We start from the raw sequence: 17,849 nt of genomic DNA, 5'->3' as shown, positions 1-17,849 counted from the left end.
CAGCCAAACAAAAGACAGGCATACGAGTTGAACATTTACCTCAAGTAGATACACTCCTTGGAGAGAACAATCATGGGAGAAAGAAGGGCTGCTTATGCATGGGGAGACAGCTCAGGGGGCAGGAGTGCATGGAGGGATGGACACAGGGAATAGTTAACTATGGGGAGGGAGTGGGAAGGGAGCTGTTGTATTGAGGTAAACTGTGGTAAATGTCATGAGACAAAGTATATGTGAACCTCTCTATGGAAAGTGAATTTGCTCTGTGAACCTTCACCCAAATCACAATAAAAAAGAAAACATGTGCCTGCTGGGCAGTCGCTCTTCTAGCACCGACTGAAAAGATCATAGAGGTTGCCCCTGCCCTGAACTTGTGTCTGGGAGGCTTGTAGGGAATGCTGTGCTGCCCCCATCCCTCAGCATCTCCCGGAACTGAGGCACTCTCTCCCTCAGCTGCTGAGAACTGGCTGCCCACTGCTATAGCTGTAAGAACTGCCTTCCTCAGAGGGAGCTGTTTGGGACAAGGCTGTACTCTGTCCCTGGGGGCAGCCCAATTAACTGGTCAATGCAAATGTACAAATGCCAAGCTGCCTTGCCTAATTAAGGATTCTCTGAAGGGCCATCCCACTTCCCAAGCTTCTCATAAGATCACAGTTCAACTTTTCCTTCTGCCCAGTCCTGCTTCCCTCCGGCCCACGCAGGGTTTGCTCCCCAGAGAAATCCCCAACAAAATTCTTGCACACAAATCTTCTCAGAATCTATTTCCCAAGAAAACCCGACCTCACACAGGGTTGATTAATGGCTTTCATGTATATCCCAGTTGCCTTGGGGTCAATGCTAACTCATGATGACCCTGTGTCAGAACTGTGCTCCACAGTCTCCAAGAGCTGGTATTTCAGAAGTAGATCGCCAGGCCTTTCTTCCCAGGTGCCTCTGGGTGGACTGGAACCTCCAACTTTTCACTTAGCAGCCTAAAATGTTAACTGTTCACACCACTCAGGGACTCCTACATGTATATGGGAAACTGTCAAGGCAGAAGGAGAAACCGAAGGGAATCAGATGGGACTGCTTCTTGTTTCCCATATTATCACACTGTCTTCTCTTAGTGTTCAAGGGCTGAGATGTAGCCTGTTGTGGTGGTTGTTGTTTTGTGCCGTCTAGTCGGACCCGACTCATAGCGACCCCTCCTTGGGTTTCCGAGGCAGTATCACTACGGAAGTAGATTGCCCCATCTTCCTTCCAAGGAGTTATTGGTGGGTTTGAACCACCAGCCCCCTGGTTAGCAGTCCAGTGCCTTAGGCACTAACCTACCAGAGCTCCCAAGATGTAGCCTACCTTCCCCTAAGTCCCTCCCCAAAAGTAGAGCAATGACCAAGTCAGTGCAGAGAAATGGAGGGCCTGAAGGTTGTAATGGACCTACGTAGGGAGGTATAGTCTTTGGGCCCCACATGATCAAGGAAGCCAATCACAGAGGAGGCCCTGGGTCTGGAAGACACTGGTTCTGTGGTGGGAAGTGAGGCAGCAGCAGATGTCTGGGATCTGAAACCCCTCCCACTGCACCACCAGGGCTCCTTGCCAGTGACCTAAGAACCTCAAAAGGAAAGATGGTCCCTACTCTGTGCAAAAGAAGGGTATTAGGTGTTCACTTGAAGAGCTAGTTCTAATCATGTCTGTCCTAATAACCCATCAGAAAAATAACACTTTCCATTCATGATTGGGGGCTGGCACTGTGAATCTGCCTTCTCTGACCCTTACTGGGAAGGGAGGGCGGAGTGGGGGTGCTGGTGCCAGGCTCAGCCCTCACCCCTCCCACCTGGGTGCTCTGCTCCAGGTCGGCCTCTCTTGAGCGATCCTTTCATTCTGTTTCCACTCTGCTCCAGGCACTGGAGATTTAGAATTCTTTGAGTTTCTGCCCTTAAGGAATTTATGTACAAACTCATGGTGGAAAGAGATGAGTAAATTACAGCATTTGGAGGGAGGGTTTGGTGGAGGGGGTGTGGCCAGTGGAGGAGAGGGGATGCTTCAAGTAAGGGCCCCAAGATGCCAACCAAGGGACTTGAGCACACACAGCCACTCACCAAAACCAACGTCACCTGGTGGACACTTCTATACCCAGGAGACAACGCTGTATTTCCACTGAGAGTCATGATTCATGGAGGGGTGGGAGGCAGAGGGCCCCAGGAAGATAGCATTCCAATTATTGGCCTGGCTTTACTCAAGCTGCAAGAACTCCCCTGGTGAGATTTCCCCGCACTCCTTCCCTACTCATTGAAGTCCCAAATTAGCCCAGAACAGCTGACTGGCAGCTGGCCACAGCCTTTCTGGGCTGCTTTGCTCCTGAGGCAACTAACATGCTTCACATACAATTCAAAGACATATGGCTGCTTTCATTGGCATCAAATCAAGCCCATCAACTTTGCTAAGAGGCTGTTCCTTGATATACAGCCTCCTCCCAATGGTATTAAGAATTCAGTTCTAATTCTCCTTATTCCTACAAGGACCTCATAGGAATTTGGGAGTCATGGTTTAAGAAAGACCTTTGAAAACCGAAAACATCTGGGAATTTTTGCTTATATAAAGACTGAATCCCAACTTCATAAAATTGAGATTGTTTTAAAAATCACAGATAGGTGATACCCCATGTATATCGTAAGGTCAGGATTGAGAGCCAAATCTATGGACTACAGAACGTAAAATGGGCTTCTAGCATGTCACTCCTCTACCTGTCTGTTGTACTGTGTGTGTCTGTGTGTTGCTGTGATGCTAGAAACTATGCCACTGGTTTTTCAGATACCCTCACTGTCATCCGTGGTGGACAGGTTTCAGTGGAGTTTCCAGACTAAGACAGAGTAGGAAGAAAGGCCTGGAGATCTATTTCTGAAAACCAGCCAATGAAATTCCTTTGGGTCATAACAGAACACTGTCCGGTATATTGTGGGAAGATGAGTCCCCTCAGTTGGAAGGCATCAAAACACACAGTGACTGCAACAATGGACACAAGGGGCCCAAAGATCATGACAATGGCACAGGACCTGCAACATTTTCCTTCTTTTATATATGGAGTCATCATGAATTGGAGCGGACTCCACAGCCACAAACAACAAAGATTAAGTCACTGCTCAAATATGGGGGGCATGTTGGACACACTGAGCTGCATCTGAGGAAAAAAATGCATTCTGGATGCAGAAAAGCTTTAACCAACCAGCTCTTCCATACCCTACAGGGAACTACAGGGCCTTGTAGCCAATTTGGGCCACATGTGTAAAAGGAAATAGGGTTTTGGTAAAAGAGATAGTACTATAATAAAGCTTTGTGCAATCAGTGGGCCAGTTGCATAGGTTATCACCTGGGTGCTTGTCAGAAATGCAGACTCTTGAGCCCCAACCCAGACCTACTGAATCAGAATTTGAATTTTGTCAAGATCTTTAAGTAATTCATGTGCACATTAGAGTTTGAGAAATACTTCTCCAACTGGCTCAAATAGTGTAGATGGAGAGTAGGGAAAAAGAGAATACAGTTACTATCCAAAAACCTCAACATGGAATGTCTGTGTTTACCTGCTTCTTTGAATAGCCAGCTCCTATTCATCCATAAAAACCCTTTTCAAAAGTTGCTTCCTGTCTGAAACCCTCCTGATTTTCCCAGAGAGACAGAATCAATAATGACTCTTTGGGGCCCTCACAGTAAAGAAATACTACCTCTATTACAGCATCATTCTTTACATTTACACTCCTCTGTGGGAAACTGTCTTGTTTGTGGCGCTGTCTCTGGCCATTAGCAGAAAGGTGGAAAATTGGAGCTTAATAAGGGTCTGAATTGAGATGAAGCATGAAAATAGGAGACAGGAAGTCCTGACAAATCAGCCATTACCACTAGTATGTTGGAAAGGTAAAAAGACAATTTCCCTGCTCCACAATGGGAGATGTCCTCCTAACAAGATCACTGAAACCAAATGCAATTCCCTCTAGCAAAATTAGGTACACGCTCAAATATCCAGGTCAGCTGGATAGAGAGACACAGAATGAGTAAGAGTGACCCTTAAGATGTGAGGTGTGGGCCTAGGAGGCAGACCCCCATATCACTGAAGACATCTGAGAAAAAAAAAAGGAGGTGCCAGATCCCTGCTGAGCACAAGGAGGCTGCCCCTTAATGGCCTTGATTCAGGATAACTGGATCATAGCAACCTTGGGGGCTTCAATACTAAAGACCACCTGGTTACATCTCTGTGCCACCCACCCTTCATGTACTTCCAAAAACCCCAGAGCTAGAACCTTGCCATCTCTCCTCTAGGTAAGGCATTAGCTTCTCTTCACCTCCCAGTATCACAAGGCTTACTGCCCCCATCCCCCACTGAAACTGAAGCTTTTTGCCAAACCTCCAAAATGTCCCCCTCTTGTGCTCAAAATGACCCCCAGCCCTCAGCTACACTGATTTACACCAGAGCCCTGACATTTGTTGAAATTTGTCTCTCTCTCTCTCTTTTTTTTTAGGGCAAACATTTATCGAGCTCTTACTATGTGCCAGGAACTTGGGCCATAGGCTCATTTCATCCTCCACACAACCTGAGGCCTATTCTCCAGGCCAAAAAACTGAGCTGCAGGGAGAGTAAGTCACTTGCACATTCACACCCATCATAAACCTGTTGAGCAGGCAGATGAACTCACAAGACTACCATTTGGACCACTTCTCTACCTACATCCAGTATAAAAATGGCCTTGGTTACCTTTCCTTCCCAGCAGGGATCCCTAGGGCTACTGCTTTGACCTGGCCACACCTTGGAACACAAAACTATCATACTATTGCCGCAGAAACTAGGAGTGTCCCTCCTAGAGACCTGAGGTGGACTCTGAACCCTGTGACCAACTTTGGCCTGACTGTTCCCTGTTTACACATGCCAGCTGTTGGCCACAGGAAGGTGGGTGAGGGGCTGGGGTGGCTTCTTGCAAACTCTCCTCACTGGAGGACTGACAGGTCAAAGCAGAGGTCTTACAAGAGCCTTGTGGGACACTGCAGTGCAATGAATTACTCGGTATGGCTTTTCTAGCCATACTTTTTATAACTCCCACTGGATTACTGGGTGTGACCATGCAAATAAGGTGTATAGAACTCTAATGTTGGGACTGGTTAGTTTTATCACTCTACCAGTCTTAAAATGAGTTTTCCTAGAGGTAGAAAAGAGATCTCACTGCAATCAAGAGAGAAGAACTGGAGGTGAAGTAGAGTGTGTACTTGGACTGGAGATCCCTGCACTGGACCTCCTTTGCAGAGCCACCTAACAGAGAGAAACATGAGACAGAGAGAGATGCCCTGGCAGAGAGAGACACCCCAGCAGAGAGAGGATCACAGGGGAACCAAGAGGCACCAGACAGAGCAGTGGGTTTACCTGAGTAAGAAAGCTGAGTGCCCTTGGGCAGGAAGCTTGCTGACAGAGTGGGTTACATGTAGGTGTGCCTATCGGCAGAGCTAAAAGAGCTTTGCAACACTTGCCCAAGCAGGGCAGAGGCCAGGCCAAGAGGTCAAGGGCAAGAGAGACGTGCATGAGGGCATAGCAGAGGGGAGACTGTCTTGATTGAAGAATTGTATCCTGAGTGTGTTTCTGAACTTGAATTGTAGCCTGTTACTTCCCTAATAAACCCCATAATCGTGAGTACTGTCTGAGTTCTGTGTGGCCATTGCAACGAATTAGCAAACCCAGAAGAGCAGTAATGAGTGCTGTGGGAGGGATGGTTGGTGTCAGAATTGGTAAAGGCTGGAGGGTGTCAGCATGTCTGGCCTCATAGGAATAAGCCTTGGGCTGCTGATGGTGATTCTAACTTCCTCTTGTGAAGTTAAAGGAAGTCAGAAGATGCTGTCTCCATGTCCTTTTTCTAGACACTCAACAATTTATGGATGAATGTACTGGTGTTCAGAGAAAGAAGGAAGTCACCCAGCTGGGGAAGCAAGGAGGGCTTCAGAAAAGGTTGTACTAGATGGGTACATGAAATAGCACTGCCACATCCAGCTGTTTAGGCCATGCACTGCAGCACTCCTGGGAGCTCCATCCTCACAGACTATGAAGTTAATGGCACCCTCTGGAGTTATGCCACAAAGCAGCTTAAGTATTACACTTGTCTTTGAAAGGATGGGTCTGTACAGAAGAGATTGTTGTTATCTGCCATGGAATCAGACCCGACTCATAGCAACCCCTCCTTGGGTTTCCAAGGCAGTGTCACTATGGAAGTAGATTGCCCAACCTTCCAAGGAGTAGCTGGTAGGTTTGAACCACCAGCCTTCTGGTTAGCAGTCAAGTGCCTTAGGCATTACACTTCTGCTATAGCTTAAAAAAAAAAAAAAAAAAGCCCTCACTGCCATCGAGTCCACTTCAACTCATACCGACCTCCATTGTGTTTCCAAAGTGGTAAATCTTTACAGAAGTAGATTGCCCCATCTTCTTTGCATGCAGTGGCTGGTGAGTTTGAACCGCCCCATCTCGGGTTTCCGAAGAAGTATCAATATGGAAGTAGATTGCCCAACCTTCCTTCTGAGGAGTGGCTGATGTGTTTGAACCACCAGGCTTTTGCTGAGCAGTCAAATGCCTTAGGCACTATGTCACCAGAGCTCCTGCCTCAGAAACCCAAGGAGGGGTTGCTATGATTCAGATCCAACTCAACAGCAGTGATTTTGGGTTTTTGTTTGTTTGTTTGTTTTTTAATGAGTCGTAATCTACTTTACAGCAATGGGTAGTGGGGCTATTCAAGCCTAGCTGGGAATAGATTAGGCAGATTGTCCACAGCCCAGAACAGAGGTAATGAGAAGGGGTTCATTTCTTGGATATTAGTTCAGGCATGCCTTCATAATGGGTCTAAACTAATGGTTCTCAAACAAGGGTGATTTTGCCCCTCAGCAGATACTTGGAAATGTTTGGAGACATTTTTGGTTGTCACAACTGAGAGAGGTTGCTCCTTCCATCTAGTGGATAAAGGTCAGCCCACTTCCATCAAGCCAATCCAACTCATAGCGACCCCAAAGGGCAGAGTAGAACTGTCCCCACCGGGTTTCCAAGGCTGGAAATCTCTTTGGAAGTAGACTGCCTCACCTTTCTCCCGTGGAGCAGCTGGTGGGTTTGAACTGCAGACCTTTTGGTTAGCAGCCTAATACCATAACCACTGTACCACCAGAGCTCCTTGGATAGAGGTCAGGGACACTGCTGATCATTCTACAGTATACAAGACAGCCCCAACAAAAAATTATCTGGCCCCAAATGATATTAAGGAGCTCTTGTGGCATAATACTTAAGGCATTGACTGCTAACTAGAAGGCTGGTTGTTCAAACCCACCAGCCACTCCTCAGAAGGAAGGTTGGGCAATCTACTTCTGTAGTGATACCACCCAGGTTGAGAAACTCTGCTCTAAACAAGAAAGTGGTAATGGAAAAAAAAGAGATGTGGAACAGCTAAGATGATGGAACCGTGGGATCTACAGCGAGGCGTCTGAATGCAAAGAGGGGTTGCTGCTGGGTTGGATGTGTACACATGTACTGTAGGGAAGAGGGCCCAGAATGTCAGGATGGTGGGACCACAGAGAGGGTACAGGCTGGTTCTGGAGGTGGGCCCAGGAATCAGCATTTTAAGAAGCTCCCCCAGGAGGTTCCAATGTTGAGGGTAGTGGACCACCCTTTGAAAAATGCAGTCCTAGGGATGGAAGGACCATGCAATCAGCCAGTCTCTGGCATGAGATGACCTAGGTTCAAATCCCAGCTCTACCACACACCTAACAGTGACCTTGAGTAGGTTGTGCCTCTCTGAGCCTTGGTTTCCTTATCTGTAAAATGGGGATAATGTCACCTTACCTTGCTATGTTTGGGTGAGGATCAGACATGGTGTAGAAGGTGCCAGGCACGTGGTCTAGCACACAGCAGTCAGCAGTGACTTTGTTATCAAGGAATTCCAGTGCTCACTCCACAGAAATGATGGCTGTCGCAAGTTATTATCCCCATCGCTCAGATGAGAGTGACAGAGGCCCAGAGACATGAAGAGACACATTCATAATCACAAAGGTTACATCAAGACCAGGACTGTGAAGCAGACTCTTACCACTTTCCTGTGCTCTCTCCAGGGGCTGTAGCAGAGTCAGCTCTACCCCCTGGGAGCAAGACTGTGGGTTCCCTTTGCTTCCAACAGTTGTCATTGTAAAGGGGTGGGGCCACAGGGTGGGCCAGCACCTCTGACAGTACAGGCCACGACTCCTGTGCCCCAGGACCAGCTTAGCCCTTTTGGCCCTAAAAGCAGCTAAAGCAAGGCCTGTTCCACTCCCACTCAAGATCCTCTCACACCCTCTGCTTCACCCCTCCTCTACCCACTTCCCCGACCCACTCATACATCTATCCAAAGGGGAAAAAGTTCTCAGCAAGCCCCATCCAAAAGATTTTTCTGTTGGTATTAATCGAACCTTTAAATAAAATAAAGTCACTTTGGGGCAGAAGCCCAAAGGGAAAACATTAGCATTAGCCAAGAACATAAAATAATTCACAATTGCTTCATCAGACAAGAGCATGGTCATTAACTGCCCATCTAATTGCAGTTTATAGCCAGGAGGCCAAGCTTGGAAGTTCTTCATAGCTATGAATGAACAGTCTGTCCAATTCCCTCTTGCCCACCCTCTCCCACTGCTTTTGAAGACGCTGGCCCCACCATCCCTCAGGCCTTGCTTCCACAGACAGGTAGTGAGCAGGCAGGCCACTGTGGAAAGCTGTAGTTTTCCAGAATCAGGGAAAGACTGGGAAGCTCATTCTACAGATGAAGAAGCACTCCAAGCCAGGTCTCATATGCATTCCAACCATCCTCCTAATGCAAAATCTCTGAAAGGTGTTTGCTTATGCCCCAGTGATGGGGTACTCACTATTTTACCAAGCAGGCTGGCAGTCAGGTCTGTTGTTGGACGGCTACTTAGAAAGCCCTTATTTCTACTGAATCCAATTCTACATATCCATCCCTGACCATCTGGGGTCCTTTCCTCCTCTCGCATTCCAAATATTTGTTCAACCAGCACTGGTTGAGCCCCTGTGGATGCTTGCGCTAGGCACCTCTGCTGGACACTGGGGACATGCCAGCGAACAGGACATTCAGGGTTCCCGTCATCACAGAGCACACAGTCCACCTCTCTGGCCATCACAAGCTTCTCCTGCACATACTTCTGGACACCCCACCTATTTCCCAGTAAGTTCCAGCTGCCACTTCCCCATTCCCTCCATCCAGGCTCTTGAGAGAAAAATATCCATCTCCTCTACAGGAAAAACTGCTGAGATCCTCAATGTCAATCCCAAGAATGAACACAAAACTTCTCAACAGTTTTTAAAAAGTGTTGAGAGAAGGATGACATTGATCATGTGTCCCTAGGTATCACAGAGCACACCATGTAATCCTCACAACAACACATGAGGTGGGCTTTGCCTTTCTCATTATACAGAGGAGGAAGTCCAGGCTCAGAAAGGTGAAGCAACTTGCTCAAGGACACACAGGAGGAAGTGGCAGAGCAGCTCCAAACGCAGGGATTTCTCAGTGTGTTTGCTGGCTGAGCCAGGCCTGCAGGGAGACCCAGCTCCTAGCCAACCAGAGAGATTCCTCCTCTTGACCCAACCCTGTCCAATGGAGGTCTCAGTGGCATTTTCTTGTTCCAGGGGAAATCAACAAGTTTGAGAAAAAAAAAAAAAGAACACTATTCTGAAAGACATAGTCTCTGGTAGCGTAGTGCCTAGGGCACTTGACTGCTAACCAGAAGGCTGGTGGTTCAAACCCACCAGCCACTCCTGGGAAGGAAGATGGGGCAATCTACTTTCGTAGTGATTGTTGTTGTTGTTGTTATGTGCCGTCGAGTGATACTGCCTCGGAAACCCAAGGAGGGGTCGCTATGAGTCGGCTCCGACTCCTCGACGGCACACAACAACAATAACGTTCTGAAAGACAGATGTGGCTGGTTTATCCATGAAATGTGAGTGAGAATGTTTTCTTGTTTTGGTTTTTTTTGGGGGGGCCAGGGAAGGAGGATTTTTTCTTTTTCTTTTTTCTAACCAGAAGCTTCTCCTCTAGGCTCTCAGACATCTGAGAAGGGAACAGACAGGACCCACACTTGGCCACCTGACACAGACAGGTAGTGCACCCCACCACACATACTCACCTGCCCCCTCTTCTCTCTTAGCCCCACCCACTGGACTGGACATTTCACTGCAGAGACACTGGAAGGGGAAAACTAGGGACAGAGATGCAAATCATTCTAATGGAGCCCAACCAGCATCAACCAACCCATGGGAAAAGCAAACATGCCCTCCTCTCCCCACCCAACTCCCATTTCAACTTTCCTCTCCTCTCTCCTAACTATCCCACGGTCAGAACCACCCGACAGTCAGAACCCTTGGGACTAGCAGCAAAGCAAATTCCACTGGGTTCCAGGGCGAAGGTTGGTAGCAATCTTTGGCTGTAGATGTTGATCCAGAAGGACACATGTAGAGCTTGTCATACATGCCAGGGGACATATCTATCTTTCTGCAGTTCCCTTTACCAATGCCACCAAATCAGGGCCCCTACAGCAACATGGCTGCTTTGAAGGGGAGACCACCTAAAATCACTGGGATGCTTCTCTCAGTTTTTTCTTCTCATGTTGTTTTTGCTTCTGAGCAATGGAAATATTGACACTGAGAGTTTTCCTCTTTGCTTGACTCTTGGGAGCCTCAGAACCACAGGTGCAGCCCACATGTACATGTAGAGCCTTTATTACATGATTAGTCCTGTTATTATCACTATTATCATCATATTACTCTTTTCCTAAACTGTGTTGCAAAGTTTGTGCTTGACTACTAATGTAAAGTTTGGCAGTTTGAACTCACCCAACAGCACCATGCAGGAAAGGCCTGGCAATCTGCTTCCATAAAGAATACAGCCAAGAAAACTCCATGGAGCAGTTCTACTGGGCAACAGGTGGGGTCGCCATGGGTCATAATTGATTCAAGGGCAACAGGTTTGGTTTGGGGGGTTTTATTATTTTCCTATCCCTTTTTCCTCCTTCATTCCAGTTTCCTCAAATCTATTTTCTTGTCATGGCTCCTGAAATTTTGTGCCTCTCCCACAAATTATTTTTGGAGCAAGATGAGCTCTAAATCCATAAAGACAGTGGTTGGCTTGAGAGAAGGTACATGGGGGAAATGTGTTTCAAGGGAGAGAGGTGTAAAGGAACATCCGGGTTTCAAGAGAGTGTCAAAGAGAGTGAATGCTGATGGAGGGAGTGACCAAAAGTCCTGCCATGGGCCAGGAGGTGTGCTGCTAAAGCCAGTGTGATTTGCCCACCTCCATGTCATTCCTTCATCTAAAATCAGCACTTAATGAGGTGCCAGTCCTCCCAGGGGTTTCCATGATAAAGCTGCTGGCAGCAAGAGAGTATGCATTTGCCTCTTCTTCTGTCTCCATTTGAGCCTCCTCCACCCATGGGCTTCCCCGAATAAGATGACCTTGTTAGCAGCAGGCTCTTTGAACTTCCCATATCCACTGTTCAGGAGATAAGCAGAGTAAGGGGCCCTGGTCTAGAGCTGTTGCATCTCTTGTAAATTCTGTTCCTCCAGTAGAGGAAAGGGGAGCTGGGCATCCAGTCCACTCTCCCAGTCAGAATCTCTTCAGTAGCTTGAGTGTTTCTTTTTCATTCTCTCCTCCCGACTTGCTGAGAGCCTCTTGACTGCTTGTTTACAGAGTGACTGCAAACACATTTTTGATGGCTTGGCCTGCTACTGGCACTTATGCAAATTAATGCTCAGTGGGCACAGGGTGTGTTTTCTGGCTAAGCCACCCCAACTCTGACTCTAGGCCTGGCTGATGACCAAAGCCACAGCCTGCACCTCTGTACTCACAGGCCTCTCACACCTAGAGCTCCTGGCAACACGCTCAGGGAGGCAGGGGGTCCGGAACTGGCAGCAACAGCATCATCAACTCCGCTGTTGATCTGCCCCCAGAAGAGGATGCAGAGTAGGACACAGAGGAGCCCTGCTTTTGCATGGGCCACCCACCCTTTCCCCAGAATTAGCAAAGGAGCAAAACGAACTAAGACCTGATGTTCCTAAAATCTGTTTATTCCCTGCCCATTGATGCTGGGCAGGAGTCAGTCTCTACTGATGGTCTCAACCCTGGGAAGATCCTTGGGGGCCACATGTGCACAAAGGCCACCCACTTTCAATTTTGCTGGGCTTCCTTTTTAATTTATTTTCTGTGTTTTGTTTTATGTGAATTGCCTGGTGTACTTTTTAAACATGGAAAAGAACCAAACATCATTCGGTGAGTGTTAACCTGTGTGTTGACTATATACTCTCATTCTTTAGAGAGGAAAAAATGTGAGAAATGGGTGGGGACTGGACACCACGAAGCCCCAGGAGGAGGGGACCAAACCAAAAAAACCAAACTCACTGCCATCTAGTCGATTCTGAGCCATAGTGACCCCCTTTGCATTTCCGAGGCGGTAAATCTTTACAGAAGGAACTCTGGTGCCATAGCGCCTAAGGCACTTGACTAATAACCAGAAGGCTGGTGGTTCAAACCCACCAGCCACTCCTCAGAAGGAAAGTTGGGCAATCTACATCCATAGTGATACCACCTCGGAAGCCCAAGGAGGGGTTGCTATGAGTCGGGTCTGACTTGATGGCAGTGACTTAGAAATCTTTACAGAAGTAGATTGTCCCATCTCCCTTCCATGGAGAGGCTGGTGGGTTTGAACCACCAATCTTCTGGTTAGCAGTCAAATGCCTTAGGCACTGCACTACCAGAACTCCTTGGAAGAGGGGACACAGAGAGAAAATCACCAGAGACTCACAGACAGGAGAGGTAACAAGGGAACAGGAAGGCAGAGAGGAGTCAGACCATCTGTGGAACAAACTGAATGCTTGAAACATGCTCATTCTAAAAGTAAGAAACTAAGGGTCAAACGGGAGAAGGGGCTCCCTCACCTAAAGCCCCACAGCTAGTGAGTCTGGAGCTAGGACTAGATCCCAGGTCTTCCCGGTGGCTGCCCTAAGAGAGTATCCATCTCCTTTCCTCAACAGGTAGTGTTTGAGCTCCTCAAGACGTGGGTCTGGCCTCTGCAGAGCCTGCCCCGGGAGCAGGTGTGGCCTGAGGCCTCATTTAGAAACATTCACACCACTGACTTTTGCTCAACCCTGCTCCCTAGTAAAGTGCCCTTAAGAAAGGTCAGGAGACCCAGGCTCTAGTCACTGCTCTGCCTCAGACTCACTGCGAGAGCTGTGCCAAGTGCTTTTCCCTCTCTGGGCACTGGAACTCCCAAGCCCACCTCCCAATGCAGCTTGGAGCTACATGATAAAGCCAGCCTGACTTTGCTGCCTGCGTCCTCACAGCAATCCTCACCCATCACTACCCTGGGCTTGGCATACCACAGGCACTCAATAAATGCTGAATGGCAAGTGCTCTGGCCGCAAAAGCAAACACTGGGCTAGTTTGGAAAGCTGCTAAAAAGCCACAAGTCTATCGTTTCAGAAAGGGAAAAAAGCAGCTTTGTACTGGGATTTTGGTTTCAGCTTCCACAGGGTGGTTGTATATTTGACACTGTTGGAAGTGGCAGTGGTCATACCCAGAAAAAGATATTTGTGCTGTCTCAAGGGAAGAAAGGGTGAAATCACACCCCTTGGTCTTTCCTTATAAGCACTTCAGATCCCCATCACTCTAGTACCATAGCCAACACCAAGCACCACTCTTCACCTTTCCTGGAACTGGGGGGAGGGAGGCGAAAGTTGCCTGAAGCTCCTTGGGCAGCCACCCAGTGCCAGCCTCAAGCCCAGGGCTGCTCTCAGTTCTCCTAAGTTCCCCCCAACACACACACCAAATCCCCAATCCTACTGTCTCCACTAGGCCTCCCAACACTAGCCAAGCTCAGGCAACTGACCCATCTTCAGCCTATGAGCCAAGAAGGGGTAGGCAGCCTACCACCTAGGCTTTTCAGATGCCTTCCCTCCACAGTCCTCCAACTTAAGGGTGTGCCACCTTCACACCCTGTTCCCCAAAACCCTCCCAGAAATCATCTATCCTCCCAGGCCCAACTGGCATGTCCTGGTCCCCACTGCCTTCCCTTTCCCCTTTCCAAGCAGAAGCTGACAAAGGCAGTCTTGACTGGCCCCTGCCAGCAGCCCTTTGTACTCACTTTGCTGGGCTCACCGCCTCCACTGGATCAGAGGTTCAGGAATTGTCTTTACCTCCTCACAGCGTCGCGCTAGGCATCTTCTAGGCATTTCGTTGGACGAATCACCCAAACCAAACCCCTTGAGTTTAGGCAGAGACTCCCTAACTTGGAAGCCTTTTAAAGCGGAAGGAGTTTGAGTTTTAGCTGGGTTCAAAACTTACCTCCACCATTCCCTAACCGTGTGGGAAAGACAAGTCGCTTGAACCTCAGTTTGCTCTCTAGTAAGAGCTGGTACTTTTGAAAAATCATTATTGCCACTTTACAGAAGAGAAACTAGAGGCTCAGGGAGGTTACGTCCAAAGTCACTTTGCCAGGGGATAATAGAGCAGGGACACTCAAACTCACTTCTGCCGAAAACCCGCTTATTCTCACGAGGTGCCTACGACCCTGGATGTGCAGCAGCAGGGAGACCAGCGCCCAGCCCCGCTGCGCTCCCTCCTCCCGGTTCCCGTCCCGCGCTACCTTCCTTGGGTGCGTCAGCATCCCAGACGCTCCACATCTGCACGAAGAAGAATGGCGTCCAGCACACGATGAAAGCCAGTACGATGATGAAGGTCATCTTGACCGTGCGGATCTTGGCCTTGGAGATGAGTTTGACGCTGCTAACACGCGCCAGGACCGGGAGTCCCCGGTTGACCGTGGCTGAGCTCTCGGCCCCCTCGGCTGCCGCTGCCGCCGCTGCGGTCTTGAGCCGCAGATTCTGCCAGATCTTGAAACTGATGAGGCCGTAACATGCGGCAAGCACGATGACCGGCACGATGTAGACAGCGAGCGTGATCCACGTGACGTAGGCTTTGGGCCCCCAGGGCTGGATGAAGACCGCCCAGCAGTCGAAGACACCGTCCGCCACCTCGCGCAGGGAGAAGATGTGCACCTGAGGCGCGCTGGCCACCAGGCAGCCGAGCCAAGTGGCCAGCACGGCTAGGCGGTCGGCGCGGCGGCGCAGGGCGCGCAGGGGCTGACAGATGGCAAGGCAGCGGTCGAGAGACATGAGCAGCAGCAGGTAGGTGGAAGCGAACATGCCCACCACCTGCAGGTACTTAACCAGGCGGCACAGCAGATCCGGCCCATAGAAGCGGAAGGTGATGTCCCACAACAGCTGCGGCAGCACCTGGAAAACCGCCACCACCAGGTCGGCGATGCTCAGGTGCTTCATGAAGAAGAAGAGGCGCGAGTGCTTGTGGCGCGTGGTACGCAGTGCCAGCAACACGCACGCGTTGCCGCTCAGTGCCAGGAAGAGAATGAGGCACAGCACCGCCACCTCCACGCGCGCCAGAGCTTCGTTGCGCCGCGGAGGTCCAGCGGTGAGGTTGCCCTGGGCCTCCAGCGGCGTTACGCTCGTGTTGACCGCCTCAATGCTCCAGTTGGCGTCAAGGGCGTCCTCCATGATCTTGGCGCCGTGCGCCCCTGGGCTTCGCACCCTTTAAGGCGTGGCGCAGCGGGGCGGGGCCAGACACCCAGTCTGGAGTGGCTGAGGGGCTCCTGGGCTTCACTTCCCTGGACCCGCGTACCGATCTGCTGGGTCTGACCCTGAAACAAACCAGGAGGGCATGACAAGACGTCCCTGTTTCTCTCCCCGCGCGCGTGCAGGGGAGTCCCTGTTCCTAGCAAGCCCAAACCTTCTGGCCCTCAGGACACAACTGCTGGCCCTGAGGTAGCTCTTCTGCCACCCCGAGAATGCCTGTTTGGGGTACCTTCTCTGAGCCACTGAATGAGTGGAAACTCTTTTCTGGACCTCCTGTTCATTGAGATGCTCAACCGCTTCCATTAGGGTAGAAGGGACGGTTGCAATTAGCCACCTTCCTGCGATACTGGGACTGCCAGCCCAGCCACCTCTCCCAAGGATTCCCGAAGTAGCTGTCTCCCCCAGGAGTCTTCAGCCCAGCCACTCCCACAGCAATCCCAAACCAGTTACCTCTCCTAATACCCAGTTACTTCCTCCGGAGATTCCCAAACAGCCACTTGCCTCGGAATCCCTAGCCCACGACCCACACTCCCCACACCCCCTTCACCCCCGTCCTCCACAACCTCTGTTTCTAAGACTCTCAGCCAGCCATCCCCTGAACTTCTTTAATAGCTGCCCCAGGGGACCCCCCTCCAGCTGTCCCTCTTAACTCAATACCTACCCAGGACGCCGAATCTGTCTCCAGGACCCCTGATCTAGATACCTCTCGCGAGGATCTTCCCTAATCCAGCAGCATCGAAGATTCAGGAACCCGACGAGCGTCTTGGCCCCCGACAGTCAAGGGCTGGGGCCTCAGTCCTGAGCAGACACTTTAAAATCTCTCCAAGCACCCCATGCGCCTCCAGAAACCAGGACCACCACCTACAACAACTCGAATCCCGACGGCCCCAGCCCTAGATACACTCTCAACTCGCGCGCGGCACCTGGCTACCTGCACTGAGTCGCAGGCTGGCCCATAAAGTTCAACCCCTGGGGAAGTTGCACCGCCGCTGACGCAAAGATGCGTGTGCCTGGTTCAGGTACAGGTGGCTGTCGGTGGCTCACAGTCTGACGCTATGTTGTAGTCTCGAACCCTGGAGCCTCAACTGGAATCCTCTCGCCTACAACCTGGCTGGGCGCTGGATGGGTCCAGAAGGCAAGAAGAGCAGCAAAGGCTGTCCGCGCGCGGACTGCGTCGGGATGTGCGCTGTCTGCTGGTGGCTGGCTTTTCTGCAGCCGGAAACGGGAGCTGCGCCACCACACGGGTCCGCTAGGGGGCGCGGGAAGCCAACCTCGGCGGAGCGTGATTAACGCGCCCAGCGTTCGCCCCAGAGCATTAACAAACGTGCTTAGTTCAGAGTGGTTCAAAACTGCTAAGAGAAGGAGCTCATAAATAATGCGTCTGGTTTCTTCCTTTCTTGGTGTAACAGCTCCTGACTCTCAGGCGAAAGGAGGTTTGAATAGTGATGTTTCCCTCTGAGTGGATGGTGATGATATTACAAAAGCATTTAACTGGTATTTCCCAAACATAAGGATGTAGTGGATTTAGCAATTCAAATAAGAACTTGGTTTGGAATATTTTTGTTTGTATTCCCGCTAATGAGTGATTAGAAATGCCTTCCATTCTAATCACCACTGATTAGAGAATCTTCATTCTTTACAATTTTAGGGGGAAGATAAGAAAAAAAAAAAAAAAAGCCTCTCTTAACTTTAAAATGATTTTGCTCATCTGTGCCCTGAAGCCTTTTGCACATCCTTACCACCAATCAAAATTAAAATCTGAAATGATGCCTGGGGAAGATGAAATGTTAAGGACAGCTTCTCTACTCCCTTGCTCCTGTTCTAGTCCAGAAAAGTGTCTGGGTCAATCTACAGTGTTGTTGTTGTTACTTGCCGTCAAGTTGAACCCGACTCGTAGCGACCTCTCCTTGGGTTTCCGAGGCAGTGTCACTACAGAAGTAGATTGCCCAACTTTCCTTCCCAGGAGTGGCTGGTGGGTATGAACCACCAGCCTTCTAGTTAGCAGCCCAATGCCTTAGGCACTACACCACCAGCCAAGAATTAAGGGAGGGGGAGGGGCTAGGATTAAAAAATTAGCAGGTCTCTTTAAAATGTATTAAATGCATATTTCCTCCCGACATTTCACTTCTCCCTCTTTAATTACCCAGAGAGAATTGAATTAGCCTACGACCGGGTTTCCTGAATCCAC

At 49.7% G+C, this 17,849-nt stretch overlaps 1 protein-coding gene across 1 annotated transcript in view; it reads right to left on the bottom strand.

The window, feature by feature from the left end:
* The window catches only part of OXTR (oxytocin receptor), a 42,477-nt gene extending 26,894 nt beyond the window's left edge, over positions 1-15,583 (bottom strand). Inside the window, exon 1 of the mRNA XM_007945847.2 lies at positions 14,659-15,583. Within this exon, the coding sequence (XP_007944038.1) occupies positions 14,659-15,583 (925 nt within the window). The remainder of the gene's footprint in view (positions 1-14,658) is intronic.
* Positions 15,584-17,849: the final 2,266 nt, after the last annotated feature.

The sequence above is a fragment of the Orycteropus afer genome, unplaced genomic scaffold, assembly GCF_000298275.1.
Source record: "Orycteropus afer afer isolate SDZICR_OR568_19922 unplaced genomic scaffold, OryAfe1.0 scaffold00144, whole genome shotgun sequence".
NCBI lineage: Eukaryota > Metazoa > Chordata > Mammalia > Tubulidentata > Orycteropodidae > Orycteropus > Orycteropus afer.
Note: the sequence above shows the minus strand (reverse complement) of the source record. Positions and strands in the feature narration are given on the sequence as shown.